The sequence below is a fragment of the Zootoca vivipara genome, chromosome 7 (assembly GCF_963506605.1).
Source record: "Zootoca vivipara chromosome 7, rZooViv1.1, whole genome shotgun sequence".
NCBI lineage: Eukaryota > Metazoa > Chordata > Lepidosauria > Squamata > Lacertidae > Zootoca > Zootoca vivipara.
The window spans coordinates 44,682,279-44,704,373 of record NC_083282.1 but is presented as its reverse complement, the minus strand read 5'-3'; the positions used below and the strand labels follow the sequence as shown (position 1 = coordinate 44,704,373).

Genomic DNA, 22,095 nt, shown 5'->3' with positions numbered 1-22,095 from the left:
CCTAGATTCTGTTGGTTGTAGGTGGTTGGCTCTAAGCAAATTTACTGAAGGAGAGCACTGGACTGGCTCATTCGGTTTAGAATATTGCAGCTGCGGTGCCCGATTGGCTGGTCTGGAAACCAAGATTCTTCTATCTTGGAGCCAGGCCTGGTGGTAGTTAAATGAGGACGGTGGACTCAGTGTGGGTGGGTGTGAGAGAGTTGGAGCCCTAACACCAATGCTAAGGAAAACCTGCAAATAACTGTAGATTAGCATCTGCTATTAATGCGAAGTGGTTTGTTGGTTGTACATTTATTTTCCAACCACATAATTCTGTGGAAAGCATTTTATATATTCAAGAAAGATGTAAGTTACTGTCTTTGGCCAATGGGTTGCAGTTATTTTTATTATTTAGGTAATTGATATACGGTTTAATTCCTTCAAGAACTGAGTGGTTCCCAACATTATAAAAATATCACCAAAAAATACAACAGAGAACAATTAGATCCTCTTAAACATCAGTATAAACTAAAACAATCAACATATGGAGACAATAATAACTACTAGCTGACTGAAATACAGAAATACAACAGAGACAACCAGTCCCACCCACCAACTGTGCAAGCCTGTATTTATATGTAGCAGCAGCACTCTCACTACTGTTGCTGCCTCTCCAACTTAAGTGGGGCAAAATTATGCACTCCCCACTTCCACAGCAACCTGCTATCACCAGGCAGCAGCCACAATCATTCCTCCCCTACATGACTTTTTCAGCTCTATACATCTTCCAAGAGAACCCCGTGAGTGGGATCCTCAATCCCTGCTCCCTTTGTTCCCTTTTCTCCCCACGAAATGAGCACTTACGGATCCAACATGAGCCCATTCCCGAACAGCACGAATCAGCTTCACCTCATCGATGGCCAAACAGTCACTGCGCAAGATAGTTTGCATTGCCAGTTCCGACAATTCCAAGAAGCCACGTGTTAGCACCACATCCTGGGGGAAAATATGCAGCTCATCTGTGGAGTGGAGAGAACTCCTCTGTCATTAAAAAATGGTGGCCACAGCTAAGGAGTAAGGTACCCATGATATGTCCATAGAGAGTTTTGGGTTGAAATAGTTAGGTCTGCTAGGTGAGATAAACTGCATTAGAGTCCTCTTCCTACCATGATGAAGCACAAAGACCACCACCCTTCCCAATTGCACCAAGGTGCTGAGAGATGATGTAATCTGGAGGAGAGGTCATGTCTGCCGGTGGCACCCTGTTCCCTGCATAACCAAATCATGATACAGCAGCTCGGAACACCCTGTATATGCTACTGTAATGGAAGCAAGGTGGATATAAATATATCAACTGCACAAACAACAAACATGGTCCTATAGGGAAGAGGTCTGATTAGAATAGGACCTCCATATTTCATGGGGAAACCTCTGCACTTGTCCTGTGCTTACCTGAGTACAACTCTCGATGAAAGCCAGGCAATGCATCTTCAAATCCACCTGCCCATATGCTACAGCTGCCTGCCATTAAGAGAGCGAGAAGAAAAATTGATAAAAGGCTGTGTTTAAAGAGACAAAGCTGAGAGAACGTAAGAAGACTTCTGCTGGATAAGGCCAAAGGTCCATCTAATCTAGCACTGTTCTCACACAGACCAACCAGATACCCATCCATGAAAGAATGTTGGGACTTTAGGTAGAGGAGAAGCAGAAAAGGATCATGGGTTGGGAGTGAGAGAGTTGGCTACAGTTTGCTTCTCATTTCATTCTAAGTATTGGAACCTGGAAGAAACACCATCAAAAGTCCTCCCCTCTCTCACAATGGAGATACTTATGGCAGACCCTCCAAGTGTCCCTATTTTCCAGGGATGTCCCTGATTTAGATAAGCCACCCCACTTTCTGATTTGATCATGGAATGTCCTACTTTTCCTTAGGACATCCCTGTTTTCACTGGGAGAAATGTTGGAGGGTATGGAGTTATTCGAGCCCCAAGCTGTCTGAAGGCCATCCTGTATAGGGAAGTTTTCTTAATGTTTAATGTTTTATTATTATTATTATTATTATTATTATTATTATTATTATTATTATTATTATAATATATGTTGGAAGCTGCCCAGAGTGGCTGGGGCAACCCAGTAAAATGTGTGGGGTATAACTAGTAAAATTATCATTATGGAATGGGACGTCCCTATTTTGGAAGCAATGGAAGCATCTGTGGATTCAATGCTACAAGGAAAATGATCAGTCCCATAGAAAGTGATGATGTCTGCTTACCCATGGGGTTAGAACTAGTGATTGTTGTGTCAGACAAATCCCAGGCTCATTGAGCACAAGTTACAGGTGGGAGTTAGGAGGGGTAAGCTGTGCAGTTAAGCAAGGAATAAACAATTTCTGTTGTGTGAAAACAATGTGTTTGTGGCAAACCACATTATCTTGCTGGTTGCTTTCAGGATACACCAGCCCCACCACATGGCCAAGCATGCAGCTGGAAACTAACGGTTCCAATTAACGGCACCAGCTGACCACTGTAAACAGCTATCAAACCACATGTGACCAGAGTAGCATCATTGATTTTCCACTATTATCAGACAGAGTAAAAGGGAGAATGCAGTAGAAACTATGAGTTCCAGTCAACCCAGCCTCCTAAAAAGGGGGAATTCTGACACATGGGTATGGCTAGCCCACTACATATGACACCACCAAATCTCACATCTCCTACAGGAATTGATCTCTGTATCACATGGGAACTGCCAGAAACAACAGTTCACAGATATGAAATGCTTTCCTCACAAAGGGGCATAGGCCAGACATGGCCAAACTTGGCCCTCCAACTGTTTTGGGACTACAATTCCCATCTTCCCTGACCACTGGTCCTGTTAGCTAGGGGTTGTGGGAGTTGTAGTTCCAAAACAGGTGGAGGGCCAAGTTTCTTAGAGATCAACTAGCCCAGGTTTATACCCTCTACCCAGTTTGGCAGCATGATCCATTCCAGCCTTAGGGTTTCCTATATTAGTAGAAATGCCTGGTTCTTCTAAACAGAAAATTGAAATGCAACTGAACTGGAAGAAGCCAGTTATATACATAGAACAGGATGGAGATCAACTGAGTGAGCTGTATCTTGAAAGCTGACATAATGGGGTGTATTGTCCAGCTGTCTCTGGTGAAATTAACTGTGTCTCTCCTCATTCTGTAGCCGTTACATGTCTAAGGGTTTTGCCTAGGGCTCATTAAGCTTTGGGTGTCAGGTCAATGAAATGCATTCTGTGAATACCACAAATGTAATTCAGCCAAGAGAGAGACATGAGGTGGGGAGATTATCTGTCTGCCTCCACTCCAGTTGGATATGGTCCATTTCTCACCATAGCCCAGGCATCCCCAAACTGTGGCCCTCCAGATGTTTTGGCCTACAACTCCCATGAGTCCTAGCTAACAGGACCAGTGGTTGGGGAAGATGGGAATTGTAGTCCAAAACATCTGGAGGGCCGAAGTTTGGGGATGCCTGCCATAGCCTTACAAAACTGCCTGTATTTGACGGCTTGTATGGGAAGAGTGGTGTGAACAAGAGTTATGGACCCTTCCGTGATATCATTGATGGGGAGTCTGTGGTCCTCCATATATTATTGGACTCCAGTTCCCACCAGCCACAGCCAGCATGACTAATGGTCAGGGGGTGATTGGAGTTGTGGTCCAACAGCATCTGGAGGGTCAAAGGTGGTAGGCACCCCTGAGCTAAAGGCATGAGGGAGAACAGAGCAAATCCTGTGACAAATCAGGAGTCAACCAGCCTGCTTTTAGAAGGCATGCAGTTTTCTGTGTTTAGCAGAATCAGTCTCTCTGTGTATGTCCACTTGAAGAACTCTTGCAGAGGAAGGAAGTGAGAGATGCCAGCATGCTTCCTTAAAAACTATCAATGAAGAAGCTGGAGGTAGGCATCGCAGTCACACCAGCACCTCAGATGTTAAGAAGCAAAAGAGTCATTCCTCTACCCGCTGCCCAGGATGCATTTCCCCCTCCTGATTTTTTTACTTTTCCTGAATTTTGTCTAAATGAACAGAAATTTTATATTTCCAAATCTTATCAGATACTTAATGACTCAACGAACTTCAACTTTAAAACACATTTCTGTCCAAAGACTGAAAGTGCATGTCTTGTCCAAGGCATCGACATCTGTAGAGCAGGAGACTTTAACATTCTCTAGTAGAGTAAATCAAGCTGCTTCCAAACTGTCACTATTTTTGAGTGAGATTCAGTCACTTACTGACAAATTTAGGTTATGCAGTTAGCAAACCACTTTTTTAAATTAAAAAAAAACACCCAAACTTTTTATGGTATGGAAAGTGACAGGGCAATGCAGCAGAAAGTGCAAGATAACAATCACTTGACTCGGTTATGTATAACCTCTCTGCAAACAAATCAGAAGCAGCTAACATTGAATTATCTCCACTCTTTGTGCAAGCAAACTGAGATGAATGCTCAATAAACAGGTCTGGGAAGAATATTCCTGGGTGAGATAATTGCAAGGAGTGCTTTGTCATGCGAGTTAACATTATTTTATATTTTTGCCCGCTAAACCTTGGATGTCTGCACTCTGTCAGATGGCACATCTGTGAAAACAAGAAATGTTTTTCCTGTTTAACAGCCGGAACCATCTGAGTTCGGACAACACAACGAAACAACAGTGCAGCAGCCAGACCGAAGGAGGGGAAAACCTGACTTCTCCAATGTAGAGAGTTGGTCTTCAGTAGCGTTGCTGCAGACCTGAATAATTGCTTCATGGTTTTCATCTCTGGAGATTGTCTTTGGAGAGGAAAAAAAAAGAAGCAGCAGAGGTGCTGATGCAACTAGTCCCAACAGCTAAGATACATTTAGGTCTATGAAGCCCTAAATGGTTTGGTGGGACCATGATACTTGAAGGACTGCCTCGTCCCCTCACATAAACTGGTCCACCCGTCATGTTCATCATGTGAGGCCTTGCTCCATCTCCAAGTGCCCTCAAAGGTACAATTAGTTGCAGCAGAACCCTTTTGGTTGCAGCACCCATATCACAGAACACCTTCCCCACAAGCTGCACTTGGCTCCCATTTTTGTTTAGTGAGATGTAAAAACCTTTTGAAAAAAATCTTCCAGGTGTTATATCGGCTCTGGATTTTATAAATACTTGATTGTGTTTAAACTAGCTCCACCTTAACTTACTGTAGTCTTCTTGTCTATTTGTGTTGCACATTATTATAATTGCAAACTGCTTTAGGGGTCCTTTCTGGGGGGCCAAAAGGCAACAGATATGTCATTTTATAAACAAATAAAATGTTCCCACATTACCAAAAGTTAAGTATTATTATTTTTAACTGGTAATGGGGGTGGGAGGAGAGAACTTAAGGAGAATCCATCCTGGCATGGGTGGGAGAAGCCTAGCCTGACAGACAGATATGAGGGAGTTTTGCACACGTCATCATGCTGATGACATTCTGGTAAACTGGGTTGGACCCGGCCACAAAAAGTTCATCAACAGCGCATGGTGAGGCTTTACCCTTTGCCTGTTCTCCTTTTGCAGCAAAACAGGAAAAGGGAGGGAGTATCTGTGAACCCACAGCTCTGTTTGTAACCAGTACTGCTTTCACTCCTCAGGCCAGGAGTCCTCGTTTTAGTCTCACATCCACCAACTCTGCCTGGAGGTGGGGATGAAGCCAACCTAAACATGAGCATGAAAGAGGCTCCACACACTGCACGTTGATAGTGATCAATTAGTATTTGGACCTAAGTTCTTATGGATGTGCACTGCAATGGGGAGTGGGGACTAATATGGAGCTGGTGCTGTGTCCTTCTGCCAGTTCGGTTAAGAATAATCAATTAGCTCTATTCACAAAAACAACCTTTGCATGTGCATAGAGGCAGAATGGGACTGTGAGTGCTGATTCCACCTATGGTGTTGTGTGTCCTGATGACGTTGACTCTTGACTTTCATGCCTAGGGCTTCTGGATCCCAAGGGCAGGTTCAATCACAATACTAATTAGGGAGAGGAAAGGGAATTCCTGGCTCAGTTCAGTAGGGCTCTACACTCACTCCACTGAACATGGTGTCTTGGGTTGCCTGAGCAGGAGTAGTTTCCTTTTTCAGGCCTCCATGTTCAATGCAATAAGATTGGGAGGCTGGGGCCACCACATAATGATGGAGGTTGCAGCCAGGAAGTGCAGCCCTCCTGTGCTGACACATGAAAGACCATTGAAGATAGGGGTAAAAAATATACAAAGGCAGGGGGAAGAAGATGAAGAAATTGTGCTATTATTAATCAAACAATTTAGAGGTAGCTTCTGATATAAACAGAAGAAAGAGTGCATGTACCACATCACATTGCTCAATGCAGAGTTTGCTGCTTAGGGATAGATTTGATTACCTTCTCACAGGCAAGCGGAAAATCAGAATGTCTAACCATTCTTTATCTAGGCTGGAGGATATGAAAACACTGTGGGGGCCGCATAAGTGCTGATTTCCGACCATCACCTGCATAAGAGGTGATTGGTGCACAGATAGTGCTACCAGATAGTACTATCTATTCAGTGGGGTGAGAGTACTGTACTGGTATAAATCCAGGATTCCCTTTCCTTCCCCTAATTAGTATGGCGATAGCCCCTGGGCTACAGAAATGTGGGTCAGTGGCTCATTCAAAAATAGCAGCAGCATCAGTTGGTTAGCCTACTTTAGCTCCACAAATTTCACAAATGCCCTTGAGAAAACAGCAACCACAAAGCATGCATTAGGAAACGGGGGGGGGGGGGCATATTTTTTAATTGTATGTTTTTAATTTGTTTCATTGTGTCTGAAATTTTGCAAGATCCCCATATAATTTTATTGAAGGGCAAGGTATAAATATCTTAAATAAAGAAAGATAAATAAATGTTAAATAAATAAAGGAATGCACGTTGCCACGGGATATTGAGGGGGCCTATCCCCCTCCTTGAAAATTAGGGGGGCAAGGTCCCTCGCCCCCCCCCCCCCGCCAGCTGGTGCCCCTGTTAGGGAGTTACTGTTGCTGTTAGTGATATTATTTTTTTGTATCTTTATTATAATTTATGTGGAAATTGTTCAATTTGGTTGTGTGCTTTTTGATGTTTTATTTATTGTTTCTGACTACTTTTGCTGTGTTTTGAACTTTTTCATGTTGTAAGTCAGCTTGAGCACGGTTTCAACTGTGGAAAGGTGGCATACAATTAAATGATTATGTGTGTATATCTGGCAGTTTATACCACACAGAGCTACAGTTCCCAGCACCCTTAACAAACCACAGGCCCCAATATTCTTTGGAGTAAGCCATGTGCTTTAATTGAATGGTATATATTCAGCCACTGTACAGCTTGTGATGGTCCTATAACCACCACCGCCACCTGCAGTGTGGAGTGGTGCAAGCGGACAAGGGAGAAGCATGGAATGAGGATGTGGGTGCATTTAGAACATATGGATTTGTTGCATTCAAGGTTGCTACCTTGACACACCTTTGGTCACAGTTTGCCTGTAGCCTACTATCATATCACAGTTAAGATCATAACATGTTATGATGCTATGTGATCATTATACAAGCGAGAAGCAAGGTGGGAGACTCAGTTTGTGACAACATACTCCTATGGAAGCCAACAAGACTCAACAGTGGAGCATCTCCAGTTATTCTGGGCTCAGAGCCTATAAAGTAATACTTAGCAGGGATGAGGATGGGGACACAACTAGCTAGTGCCACCTTTCATGACTGGCGCTGCCTCTGCCTACTGTTGGCCTCCCTGCCTTCTGCCCTAGTAGTCCCAATGGATACCAGGGACCACTTGTGGGACTGATGGAGGCTGGGAGTCCAAGAACATCTGGTGGGCCACAGAGCTCCCACACCTGCATTATTAAATTCTTATAGCAGTGGCAAACTATATCAAGTGAGGCCTATTTGAGACCCTCATGAAATCAGATTACTGTAGCAGAGAATACAGTTGTACCTTGGAAGTCAAACGGAATCCATTCCAGAAGTCTGTTCGACTTCCAAAACGTTCAAAAACCAAGCCACGGCTTCTGATTGGCTGCAGGAAGCTCCTGCAGCCAATCATAAGCTGTGGAAGCCCCATCGGACGTTCGGGTTCTAAATGAACGTTCGCAAACCGGAACAATAACTTCCGGGTCTGTGGCGTTCGGGGGCCAAAACATCTGAGTTTCAGAGCGTTCAGGAACCAAGGTATGACAGTAATGTTGTTGTTGTTGTTGCTGCTGCTGCTGCTGATGATGATGATTGCATTTCTAGCCCACCTTTCCTTCAAGGAACGCAAGATAGCATACATAGTTGTCCCCTCTCCATTTTATCCTCCCAACAACCCGCTGAGGTAAGTTAGCGTGGGAGATAGCAATTAGCCCAAGGTCACCCAGTGAGTGTCATGGTCAAATGGGGATTTGAACCCTGGTCTCTCAGGTCCTAGCTGAGGACTCTAACTACTACAACACACTGGGTCTCAATGTTTCCTCAATGTCTGATCACAGAAATGGGGTCCTTCAATAGTATTTGGCCTACTGTGTCAAGGACATAGCAATCGAATGCTGCCCCAGCCTTTGGCAAAGATTTTACAGCATGGTAGTTTCCTTCCCCTTTGGGCGCAATTGATACAGCACAGAAGGCTGGCTGCTCCCTGAGGCAAAGTGAGCACAGACCCTTTTGTTGCAGCTCCTCATCCTTCTGGCCCATACACGGTATATGGGGGGGCAGGGGAGAGGATACACACAAAGAATTGACCAAAAATAAAGGAAGCGTCTAGGCATTGTTGCAAAGGAAACCGGGCACAACAGGACTCTCCTCCCCTCCCCATTTTATAATGCCTGGTCACCAGCTTAGAGTGGTTTCTGGTAGATGCCAGAGTCCCATTTACCGGCTGCTCCTGAATTTCAGCTGCTAGATTTGGCTTGTGTGTGTCAGCTGGCGTGAAATCAGCCCGCAGGGCTCAGTGTCAGCCTTTAAGGGGCAGGTGCCGGCAGAACAAAGGCTGCAGCACTACAGGAGGCCTTGCTAAGGTCCTGTAGAGAGAACTCAGATGGTGGAGTGGGAGGGGGGAGAGTAAAGTTCAAAGAGTGTATGGTTCCTCTATTGCCCTGAAAGGGGCAGCACAATCTCTAGGGAGATGGTAAAGGAGGGAGGGCACCACAGAGGCAATACAAAGCTGGAAAAGGGATTTTTATACCAGGATTCATTTCTAGTGCTCCCTCACCAGCATATGCATTGCTCCTCCTTGGCCAGTTCCTCTTTCCAAAACTTTAGTCTCTTACCCACAAAATCTAAAATCATAATATCTGCAATAAAGCTGAGAGAATATTGGCAGCTTTTTTGCTCTAACTCTGAGACCTGCACTTCTCATGCTGATGAAGTCTGTTCCAGAGAGGGCGATTAGGCTCTGTTTTTTCCCTCCATTTCCAATAACAGAGGGGCAAAAAGAGCTCACAAACTGAAATTGATGCTTGGATATTTTTTCTGCAGATAAATGAAGATGAAGGTTGAAGCTGTAATAGCAATTTTATTGATACCAAGCCCTGGATGATGTGTTGCTTTTTGTTTTGTTTTTATTGCTAGGAAATAAACATGTAAAAATAATATACAAGCTGTATTCATGAGGTCTGTGGTGGAGTGGGATAGGCTATGACAATTTCTTCTGTTTATATACCAAAGGAGATGAGAGTGTACGTACTGTATTGCCAAAACAAGAGTAGTACTGTATTAAGCCTTTGCTTCCTCATAGCAGCAAAAACCTTCTATAGCTAAGCTATTGAGATCCAAGAATAGGGTAACTATTGCCCATTAGGAATCGTCTGACTGGTTTTAAATTAGTCCCAATTAATATATCATCAAGGCACTGTTGCCACTTTCCTGAGTGTTTGAAGGCCAGAATCCCATTGGGCTGATGGATCACGTGGGTAGTATCCATGCCAACATCCCCGCCTCACAGAGATAGGCTGCCAAAAGAGAAATAACTACTTACATTCCATTTCAACAAATTGGTATGGTATGTGGCTTTAAAGAAAGTGGATAGGGCGCTCTTAAAGAGAAAACATTACGGTACCACCTCAAATCTGAAGCTCCATCTGCATGATACATTCAAAGTAATATGATATCACTTTGAATAGTCACAACCAGCCCTCAAAGAATCCCGGGAAGTGTAGTTTGTTAAGGGTGCTGAGAGTTGATAGGGGCCCCCTATTCCCCTCACTGAATTACAGTTCTCAGAGTTCCCTGAAAAGATGGATTGGTTGTTTAACCACTCTGCAGCCTGCCCCCAATCACACAAACAATCCCATGTCTGTTATATATTCATTACTGGAGGAGATGCATATCTTTAGAACCAGCCTAATCTGAAGGGAATCTGAACTGTTCAGCTGGCTGACAACAGGATGTCCTAGGAAAGGTCTTCTGCCCCTTCATGTAAATTAATCTAGGTCTCTAGGATTGACAGGCACTGGGAGGAGGAGGGAGAAATGCCACTCACCTGGAAGGCCTCACAGGCCTGCTCCACACTCAGTGTGTCCTTGATGAATTCAACACATAGCTGAAACAAAAGAGGTTGAGAATCAGACTGTGCAAGACAGAATCTTGAACACGCTTGTAGCACTAGCAACAACCCAACGCTTTCCTGAGATCTACAGCATTTTTGGAGCTACAGCCTCTCCAATTTGGAACAGGAAACCTACATTGCTGCTTTGAAACTATTCTCTGAACTTTGTCTCTGTTCCAGTTTGACCTTCAATAAGGTTTTTCTAAGCAATGGCACTGCAAACTGAGGGCTGCTCCACATATTGCTGCAGAGAAAACAGACCCAAGATAACACCTTCTTTCTCAGTCCCACAAAACCCAGTGCATGGCCACACCCAAATTGCCTTCTCTAGCCACTACAGATAAATGCTTATAGCACCTATGCAATCACAGGGAGGCAACTGAGAGCCAGTGTGGTGTAATTGTTAAAGTATTGGAAATGTAAGAATAATAAATAAACAAACCTTTCCCTTACCCTTCCATTTGAAAAAGAAAGGACTAGTAAGAGCAGTACAGTAAACAGTTTCTCTTCAACCAGCCACGTTTTGCATTAGGTGGAACTTAATGGGCAGCCTTGGAGGCAGATTTTGGTAGGTGGAGCTAGGTGGGATAGTTCTAGCCCCTTTGGTTTATAAGAAAAATTAGTAGGCTTTCAGAACCATGGAAATGAGGGCTGCTAGAAAGCAAAGTTTATGCCATTTTGTGCTTCTTGCTGCCTTGGGAATTGACTTCTCTGCATTTGTATAGTCAGAGAGATTTTAAAGTTAAGCTTCATCACTCCCATTGTGGAGCCTGAGCAGCAGCCTGACCCTCACTTCAACCTTGGCAGCTGCTGTAGCAACACTGAGAGATTGTCTAGAATTTTGCAAGGCAATCATAAGCTGGACGTTCAGGTGAAGTATATCAAGCAAGTGACAAAAGAGTAATGATTCAAAAGCCAGAAGTGAGATAAAAATAACAGTAATAATAATTAGCAGCAGCAGCAATAATATCCTCATCACAACAACTATAACTATTAATAAGAGATACTGGAGCAGAGATTGCTGGACTGACAAAACCAGTGAAAGCTTTTGAATTTCATTAGTGAGCACAGATTGTAAGATAGGACCATGTGAAGGTCATGCAAAGTGGAGTGATGTCATCCTTGTCTGTGACACAGTCACTCGGCTCAAAATAACCCCTCCTGTGCTTGCAACTGAACAGTGATTTTCAAATGCTAATGGGTCAAATCACACATCATGTATTGCAAATGTCACTTTTGTTTTCTGACCCAGATGCATGCTACTCAATCTCACCCACACACTTACACCAGGGCTACATGAAGTGGAAAAGGATTGCCGACTACATGCATTGCAACAGCAACCAAAAATAGCATTCCCAAAGAAGGTAAGATATTCTGTAGAATTACAAATATCCTCTTGGACAATTTAAAGATTTGAAGCTATAATATTCAGTCTAAAACTAGGCTGGGAAATAAATTAGGATTATTTTTTTTATTGGAGAAGCCAGGACATGGGACCTTCTGCATTAAAAAAACATGTGTTTTACCACTCAGCTATGGAAGATGCTGACGTTTTCTGTGGAGGTAACAGGGGATTTACAGGGGAGGATGTGCCACACACACCCTTGTCTTGTCCTCAGAGTTCGTCTGCCAATTACAAAAAGAAAAATGCTCCAAACCTCCCTAGCACTCTTGCAGAGATGATCAACTACAATTACAGGTTATCTCATGAATCTTTACAAGAAGAACAAAGAAGAGGAGGCTTTTTAGTATACCGGTAGTATGGCCAAGGGGACTAAGAATTAAAAATGAACTAGCTGGGCATATTTCAGAATGACCCAGAATTTAGAGCCAAATGAGTCCCAGTGTTGAATAATGAGCCTAGATGCTGCTGGTAATAGAAGAACTAAAGCAAAATTGGCAAATTGGATGGATCTGTACAAAGCTACCGGTAAGTCACATGGGACAAATTAGTGAGAGAGAGGTTAACAATTTAAAAATGACTGTTAATGCTGGTTAATGGCTAACATAATCAACTCAGTAGTGAATCCACTAGATAGAAGTTAAAGTGAATACAAATTTAAGCTGTATCCCATGCACAGACAGTTAAGATCAAATTTTGATGATGATGGTAGCTGGCTAAATTGTATCTGTACAAATGCTGTCATACTCTATTCTAAAAACAATCAAACTGGCATTGGGGAAACCTAAAGAAAGACCACTTTGCAAAGATAGCAGACAAGTGGACTAAAAGCCAGTTCAGTCTGCTAATAGTGAATTTTGCCACCATCCCTAATCCCTAGTGCCAGTTTTTTTTTCCTGGAGCAAGGCACTGTCTTCCACTCCCACACCTTGTGAGAAACGCAGTTGCTACTTTGCTTTCTACCCCCACTTGCACTCTCTGATTTCAAAGCTATAATTAGTTTCCTAGCAATGAGCAGAATGTCAGCAGATTGGGAGCAATAAGTGCAGCAGCATGCAGGGTTTTCCCCAAGGACGGAATTGATGAGCGTGATCCTTCCACGCCTTCGTTATCACTGCCAACTAAACATGACACATAACAGCCAGGAGTGTGGGGTCCTCTCTTTTTCAATGATAGTCCCATTCACTGTGGTGCAGAATGAGCCAGAATTAGCTTTTGTTGAATCACATACTTTCACATTCACCATGAAGTGCAAATGAAAAAAAACTCTCATTGTCAACTGGTCTTCAACCAAGGCTGGCTAAACAAATATATTCTCTTGCAAAAGGAATCCTAGAGGGAACTAGGATTTAATGCTGAAAATATTAAAATTGGAGTCAGATGGAACATAATGGAATTGCAGAATCAGAAATAAGTGACACACATATTTTATAGACAAGGATTAAGGACCAAACTACACAGTTGATTACATGGTAAGTTTGCGATGGAGAAGGGAAGGGGTGCTTAACCATTTCCCTTTCTTTCGTTTTTTCACATCTACTCCCCACACCAAGCGAGGTTTAAAATGCAACAGAAACATTGAATTCTGGTACACACACACACACACACACACACACACACACACACACAGTAAAATGAATGCACTTTTCATCATTTAGCACAACCCTCTTTAAACTGAATAGTTTGTCCTCAGTAGAGAATGAGACTCTTAATCTCAGGGTTGTGTGTTTGAGCCCCACATAGGGCAAACGATTCCTGCATTGACTAGATAGCCCTTGTGTCCCCTTCTAACTCTAAAATTTGATGTTACATAGCCAAAAACAGCCTGTTATGTTGTGTGTGTTTTTACCAGGATTGTATTTACGTAAACTAAGGTTTACTACTAGTGTTCTGCATGTACTTGATCAAAAGCAGCATTTGCTCTAGAGAACTGGAGCTGCCATTTAGTTGAACAGAGCCTAGAAAAGAAAAGGGAAAAAGCATGCAGACCTAGACATGGGAATAAAAACTTGGATAACCTTGGCTTTCACTGCGCCTACGTTCTCTCCTAGTGCTTCTATTTTCATGATTACCTGGAATTGTATCCTGGTATCCTGATGATCTTCCTACAACCCCACTCCATATGGTCAGTATTTTGTAAGCAAATCAGAATGAATTCTCAGTAAAAATCAAGCAGTCTAATCTAACCACTGTGTTGACTCTGCACAACCAAATCAGGATGAGTGCTGAATAAAAAAGGTTACCTGAAGGAGACCATAGAGATGAAATAAGGAAGCAGATACAACTGACATGTTTGAAAGCATAACAAATAGCCAAGCTTTAATTCTGATGCATGGTTAGCATCATCATGGCATTAATAGCTTCCTCTCCAAGTCACAAAATTGCATTTAGAACTGGAATGGTGTGGGGTTTTTTTAAAACAACAACAACAACAACAACAACAACAACAACAACAAACCCATCAAATTAATGCATTAGAAAAGTTCTGGAGAAGAGTTTATTAGAAACTACTGATCACATTCCCCCTTCAGCTTCTTCACACACTTCACTTCACTTCACACAAGAGCTATTAGATACTTGATATTTGATAGGTCTCATGCTTTCTGCCTTTTAGAAACTCTTGAAATCAAATAATTGGCTGTACACACACTATCAGCCAGCTCACACATCAAACCTTACTCCTGCTGTTGCTGGTGCCAGAGATGAAACAACCCAAACAAACAAAAAGCAGTAAGTCAAGGACAAACCTTGGTTACCCACTGAAGATGTTTCCTCAGATACATGGGCTCAGGGTATATACTATATTATAGGTCTGTATATAGTGTTGGCTGGAATGTGTGAGAGCACCAACAATGGCCACCATAGAGATGCTGCAATAAAGGACACTGTGTAAGGAGAAAGCAAACTACAATATGAATAGGTCTTTAAATAGGGTTGTGACCACTACTGCTCCACTCCAGGAAGCTGTAAGGCAACAGAATTTCAAGTGTATTTCACAACAGAGCTTTCCTTCCCATTTAGTTGGTAATCACCCCTTAAGAAGTCATTTTTTAATCATATTCTTAACACAGTGGAAATTATGAAAGCATAAATGACAAAGGTCTCCACTAAGAGGAAACTGACATGTTACTATGGCAGCCTTGCACAAACTAGCTATTTTTACATCAAAGAAGGACACAGGGAACCTTTTACAACCCCATGTGCTGCATCACCCAACCAACTAAATGAAGAGATGACATTAGCACAGTCTTCCCAAAGCACTTGGTACTTCACACTGGTTTGTTATTTTATGACAGTTGACTGGTCATCATACTAGGGAACTTTATCCCAAATGGTGTGAATGCACCTATCACCTGACTCATTTATCTTGCTGAGAGAGAGAGAGAGAGACAGACAGACAGACAGACAGACAGAGCAGGCCAAAGAGATACAGTATTTGTCATATCCCACCTTTCCTCCAAGGAGTTCAAGATGGCAAACGTGGTCCTCTTACCCACACTCCCATTTTATTCTCTCAGCAGCCCTGTTACATAGGTCAGAGTAAGAGATGATGCCTGGGCTGATGGTCAGCCAGTGAAGTTCATGGCTGAGTAGGGATTTCAACCTGGGTCCCCTCAGTTCTAATCCATCACGCTACCTACTGCAGTGCAGCATATCTAGTGGGGAAAGCTTTCTGGGATGCAAAGGTGAGGACTGGGAGGCAATGTCTTGGAAAGTTAAGGAAACTGACTTGGGGAAAGAGGAGGGACAACACATCAAAACATTGGGAGGGAGAAGCAGGATACTGTGCAGAATACCCAGGATATTCAACAACAGCATGTGCAGCAACTTGATGGTGCATATTTATCCTTCATCCTTGATAACACTAAGGACAGAGCACTTTGGGCAAAGTGAGGCAGGGAACATGCCCTTCTTTCCTGCCAAACTGTATTATACTTGGATTGATGCTAAGGGATGAACATACTGTATAGCTAGGAATAGCCTTCCCCTTCCACTGCAACTTGGTAAGAGAAGTCCCTATCCTTCTTTAGACAGTAGTAGCAATGTACATAGGTAGTGGGGATTTCTGCCAGCCATAGAAGCTGTCTGTGCCAGACTGGAGAAGGAGCCAACATTTATGGATTTTATAGCTTATTTTTTTAAATAAATCAGCTGCAGAAGCATCTATGTCATGCCAGTGCAAAGGCAATCTTGTGACATGCGAAACCATGCCAAAGAGCAGCTTTTGACATACAGAGATGGAAGAGGTGGAGAAGGAGGAGGAAGAGAGACGGGAATTGTAAATGCCTCACCCTTCCTGTTTCTTCATAATATCGGCAATGCACAGGCTGCATAAGAAAATTGCAGCTGAATGCAGCTGAATGCAGCACCCAAATGAGAACCAGTGCAGCAGAGATTCTTGAGAAGTTGGGCATTACTCAAGGCTTGGTTACAGCCTGAAAACAGCCACTTGCATTTAGATGCCGAGCTTTCTACAGATTCCAGCAAAGGGTTTGGGTTTGGGGGGGTAAACTCAGAGGCAAAGGATGCCATAGAGAAGGTGTGAAAATTTCCTGCCTTTGTGATCCTAAGCCCTATTGACAATCTGGTATTTAATGTCAAACTACAAAGGTTAAGGGTCTACAAAAGTGATTAACAGTATAGCTTATTAGGAAAGGTGTGTGTGGGGGGGGTTTAAGAAAAAAAGCTGTTGGGTTAAATAAAATTGCCACCTTCTTTTTCTGGCAGATTTCCTGTGACAGACAGGCAAAACTTCACAGGGTGAATTTCAACTTGCCCTTGAGCTGTCATAGGCACCATGTCAGAAAAAAAAGTTGGCATTTGTATTGTGAGATAAAAAGGCCACAGCAAGGAACCATTTAACACAGAGTTGATTAGGAGCCTGAAATCTTCAGGCAGGGCTAGTGTCTGATAACAGGGGCTTTTATTGCAATGACTTCTTGGTGCACATCTGGTTAAGATGATCCAATTTTGTTGGCCAATATCATACAATGATACTGGCCTTCATCTGATTCTTGACTGGAATAGGATAGACAGATCAGTCTATTTCTATTCCACATCTATCTCACATGTGTTTACTCATTAGTTTGTTCCTTCCTGTTTTCAAATTAATCTGTAGTTTAAAAAAAAATCCTTGCAAAATTTGATTTTAAATACATATCACAAAAGTTATTTAAATACAACTTTCTTGAAATGTACACATTTCTAAAAGTTTTTTTATCATAAACTACAGGAGGTTGTTTTTTTAAAACATTTTGTGGGTAGGGTGTTCAACAAGAATTTTATAATAAAAATTGGAAAAAATCGAAGGATAATTATCCACTGGAGGCTGGTCCATTTCAGCAAACTGGACATTGCCCCACAAACTTCAACCAGCCCCCAACCTGCCTGCCTTCTTATTTACAACCAGTCAGGTGGGTGGCTCTGCCTGTCCTTGGCCCTGGCTCTACCTCCTATTGGTCTCTTGCCTGCTCCAATGTGTGCCAGCCAGTCCCCACTGTTGTGTTCCAATCTTGGCATTTGTCCAGGAAGTTCAAAACAGATCAGTTCAGTGCACGCAGACTGAACAGAATTCTCATCCATTCCCAGGCTGGAAACCACAGCAGGAGTTGCTTATTTGGAAACTAGTCAGACCATTCATGAAAGGTGACTGTACATTGCAATTATAACTCAAACGTCTTCTCATTGTGGTTGGTATTTCTGTTGTAAACAGAAACCAGTAGTATAGTTCGAATCACCTGAAGCAGACATGTCCATAGCTTGTTTTCGAAAGTGGTGCTGGTGGGGAATACATAAAAGTAACTTGGCTGCAATTTCAAACTTTCAACAACTGGTTACATCATTCTATGTTGAAGTTATATACACATATCACATTTTTTTGCTTTTCTGCCTCCTATATCCATTGATAAAACCTCAACATCCATAAAGTTTTAGCCTCCACTAGTTGTCTCCAACCCACCATACTGGAAACACAGGCCTGCAACCCCCAGGAAAGGACAAGGTATGCTGCTGTGATTAGAAAAAACTGTTAATGTTTAGGCCTACTATCAAGTTAGAGAAACAGATCAAGCTGAGAAACAGACTGTGAAAAGAGAGCAGTGAACATGGTATCTGAAGTCACACTAGACTCAGCACTCAGGAATGTAGTGCAGAGGGATTTCCTGGCCTGGCACATGGCAACAGACTGGATGATCTCAGTTTCCTTTCCCACCTCTGTGGTCTGGAGCTCGGCGAGCTTCACAAGAAGCAGTTGGACGGAAGCCAGCTGGCTCTAGCTACCCATTTCTAAGCCCTTAGTCATCCTCAGCTTCCCAGGAAAACCCCCTTCCTACCAGATAGGTGTTCCATGTTAGGTATCCTCCTGTGCTACCAGCTAAGCTTCTGCCCCATCATGCCCACATTCCTTTCTCACTACAAGTGCCACAGGAGCATGTTTTTGGTACTGCTCATCTCATGTGTTGCCTCTTCCTAGCTATAATGGGTTCCTGGCCTGACCCTCTTCCTTTCCTGTGTGCCTGCAATATGTGATCTACTAGCTATTAATTTGCTACCAAGGCAATGTGGTAACACAGAACAGCTGAAAAACCACTGCCCTATGGTCCAGTTGTGGTTCAGTTTTCTACACAAATTTTCCATAGACATTTGGCTGACCCCTGTTGGAAACAGAATGTTGGAAACTACGGTAGATCAGGGATTTTTGATATCTGCAATAATTTTGGTACATACACTTTGAAACAACTTTGCTAATATGTTCAGAAATGTTTATCTGAGTGTTTATTGCTTAAATTTGAATTTTATGTAATTGCTTCATGTCATATGCTCCTATGTAAACAAAGCTGTATCTCAACACAACCATGTTAAAAAAGTTTAAATATGAAAATGAATAACTACATTACAACACACACACACACAAAATGCAGGCCCCTTATTTCATACCCAACTAAGTAATTCTTCTTATCAGGGGCGTCGTAACGGGGGTGGGGGGGCGGGCCGCCCCGCGCTCCACTCTGCGGGGGGCAGCACCCCCTGGCCCCTCCACTGATAGCAGCCGCCGTTGCGGAGAGGCCCCATGCTGCTGGCTGCCATCCGCCACTCAACAGTGGACGGTGGGGCTGGGCCGCGCACGGAGGCGGAGCTCGCTGGGCTGGATAGGTGATGGGCCACTGCCTCACTCTCCCCAGCCTAGCAAGCTCCATGTGTGGGCAGAGTTCGCTGGGCTGGGGAGCTGACGGGCCGCTGACTCGCTCTCCCCTCCCTCCCTCCCTCCCTGAGTTGGGCAGAGCATGGCACCTCCCAAAATCTGCTCTAGAGGGTTAGGGGACACTCCAAAATAGATCTGGGGACAGCAGAAGGAGAATCGGAAAGGGAAGAGAAGTCCATTGCACAAAGAGAAGTCCACACGCTCAACACTAGATCTAACATGTTGTGTTTTCTTATTTATTGTAATCCACCCAGAGAACTTTATATTACGAGGCAGCATACCGTACATATGCTGAAAATAAATTAAATAAAACATGTTGCCATTACCAGAAAGCAAATTAAGCACTGGGAGTCTGGGAACACTTATTACTTGCAAAGACTGGAACTATACAAACAGAGCTAAAAATAGTGAGCTTCTTTGGGGTCAACTCTCTGGCTTACTTGTATATCCTCAGTGTATCGGTTGCAGGAACTCTAATGGGTTTAGCCTAGTAGCCCAGGAATGCAGCTTTGTTTATTTAGCTTTTATTTCTGCAGGCTGGTTATGCTGATGATATTTCCTAAAAATAACACTCAGATAACCCCACGCGCCTTCTGGGAATAGCAGGCTGTGTTCTACAACCACCACTCTATTCTGGCTTTGGAATGGGAAGTTATTACTTGTATACTAAAAGCAAAGGCCTGGGAGGTGGGGGCGGGCACTGTTAAATCATCACAGAGCACATGGGCCCCAGCCAGCTCTCTGCAGCTGCTGACCTACAGACAATGAGCAGCTTGGATCCATGGGGCCATGCCAAGGGGTTGTATTTCCAATACCTCTTCTTGGGGGAAAGCATAACAAAGATTTGCTCCAGCTCATGGCTGGATGGATTAAGGGGATCTCTGTTCCTTCCGCTCTGACTAACTTTGATTCAGAACAATCAGCTGTATCCCCTGCTGAAGTGAGGGCAATTTTTAGCTTCAGTCTGGGCTTTGCAATACAGGTCAGCTGTCCCTAAGTCCCTCTGTGAGCATATCTCTTCCCCCCCCCCCCACCTTGGAGCAAAGAGAAGCTTTGGAAGGGAGGCATTTAAATTGGGAAAACAGCAAGGGGAGAAGAAAATTAAACCCTCTGCCCCCCAGCATCATGGTCCTGATCCCCATCTGCCTACCAGCTTCTTTTACTTTAAAAAAATGAAAGAGGGGATCCTTCCTGATGACAGACCATGCCATGTCTAATTTGATGAATCAGTGCCATTTTGTGGTATCTTTAAGATGCACTTAACCCAGGGGCACCTGGTCTGCTAATCTTGGGAACCACCCCTCTTTACATACAATGGACCAGCCTCACTATTCTGAGGACATGGTATGTGTGTGCATGAAATGGAACCAAAGGACTGATGTTTCAATTCACTACTATCCAAACTGGGCAGATATCCCAGAAAAGTCTGAAGCCACAGGTGTGATTTCTAGAATCTAGACTTGAGTATGTTTTTGTTAGCTACATCCCACACCCCTGCCCCAACTCTTTCAGTATTTCTCCCAGTTCAAAAGGTAAGGTTTGCAGGGAATTTCCTTGATTATGTTTTGCACAATTGTGCAGATTCTGCTGTGCTCATTTGGGCAGATGGGCTCCATAATTTCCATGATGGGAAATAACACGTTTCTTTGTTTCTTTATAAGCATACACATTCATTGCTCATTAGGGTGTGCACTGGTGTAATTCTTCCAAGAGGGTTTTTAAAAGGCAAAACGTGGGTGGACAATGCATTCCTAGCGGCAGGCCATTTGAAGAACTTGTGGCCCTCCAGATGTTGCTGGACTTTCCATCCACCCTGGTCAGCAAGGCCAGTGATGATGGAAGCAGAAATCCTACAACATCTCCACAAGTTCCCCATCCACACACAATACACACAGAGGCCTGGAAGAAGCAAATGGCCAGAGGCATACCTAGAGGTTGGCTAAGTTGCCCCCCCCCCCACCAAGGGTGCAGGCCCAGTAGAGCACAAAAATTGCACTTCTCTTTGCCGATACATCATCTTGCCAAGGGCACAAGGGAGCCCAGGTACACCTCTGCAAATGACCAAATACAAATAAAAAAGTCACAGATTTGGTGCCTCAATGATCACCTAGTCCACCCCCCTGCCAATGCAGGAAACCCTATGTATTTCTGTAAGCAACATAAGCAGTGTAAACCAGAACCATGTAATATAGGTACAAGTGAATAATATGCAATGCCTTTCTGCTAGGGTGTCTCACCTAGAGCTATGATATGAAGGAACATGATTTAGAAATATAACTGATGCTAAGCAGGTCTGGGCGTGGTTAGCGTCTAGCTGGGAGACCTCCTGATAATCTATACACTTTGGCTGCTTGAGTTCCATTGTGAAAGAAAGGTGGGATATATACGGTACTTCGGCTGTAGGCTTCAGTTTTCCCTTGCTCGATTCATTTGCTGGTTGGAATTCAGAATGCCCTGGGCACCTGATACATTTAGAGTGAGACCTTAGTGTGCCATGAGCTATGTCACAGATAAATGCTGTTTAGCTTGCTGGAATAAGATAGGAGTGAGGATTGTGTGTGTGTGTGTGTGTGTGTGTGTGTGTTTGCGTTGTTTGAACAAGGGGCTTGGGAACAAGGACTTCATGTTCTGTGAGAACCGTAGGCTTTGTGGCTTAGGTCAAGAGGGCCAGAAGGACCCAGACTCTGGAGTTCTATTATCCCAGGTAGAGGAGGGAAGTGAAATCCAATAGCTTTAAAGAGCTGGCATCTACCAACGTAACTTTTGCTGGCTTTTGTTGTTTGACTCTTTCCAGAAAAGAAAATGAACATTACCCTAATCTGACTATTGTGAGACTTGTTATAAAGTGTCTCTAAAACAGATAAGGAGAGGGGCATAGCAGTGCATTTTCCTGTATCTATGATCAATTGTTCTCTTCTGTTGTGGGTTACAGTACCTAGTGAAGCATTGTGACCCTCC

General features: G+C 43.4%; 1 protein-coding gene across 4 annotated transcripts in view; it reads right to left on the bottom strand.

The window, feature by feature from the left end:
* The window catches only part of BTBD19 (BTB domain containing 19), a 42,594-nt gene that overhangs the window by 4,165 nt on the left and 16,334 nt on the right, over positions 1-22,095 (bottom strand). For all 4 annotated transcript variants that reach the window (XM_060276945.1, XM_035122517.2, XM_060276943.1 and 1 more), the window contains exons 4-6: positions 10,469-10,528; positions 1,432-1,500; positions 844-975 (exon numbers count right to left, since the gene is read on the bottom strand). In XM_060276945.1, the coding sequence (XP_060132928.1) occupies positions 844-975; positions 1,432-1,500; positions 10,469-10,528 (261 nt within the window). The remainder of the gene's footprint in view (positions 1-843; positions 976-1,431; positions 1,501-10,468; positions 10,529-22,095) is intronic.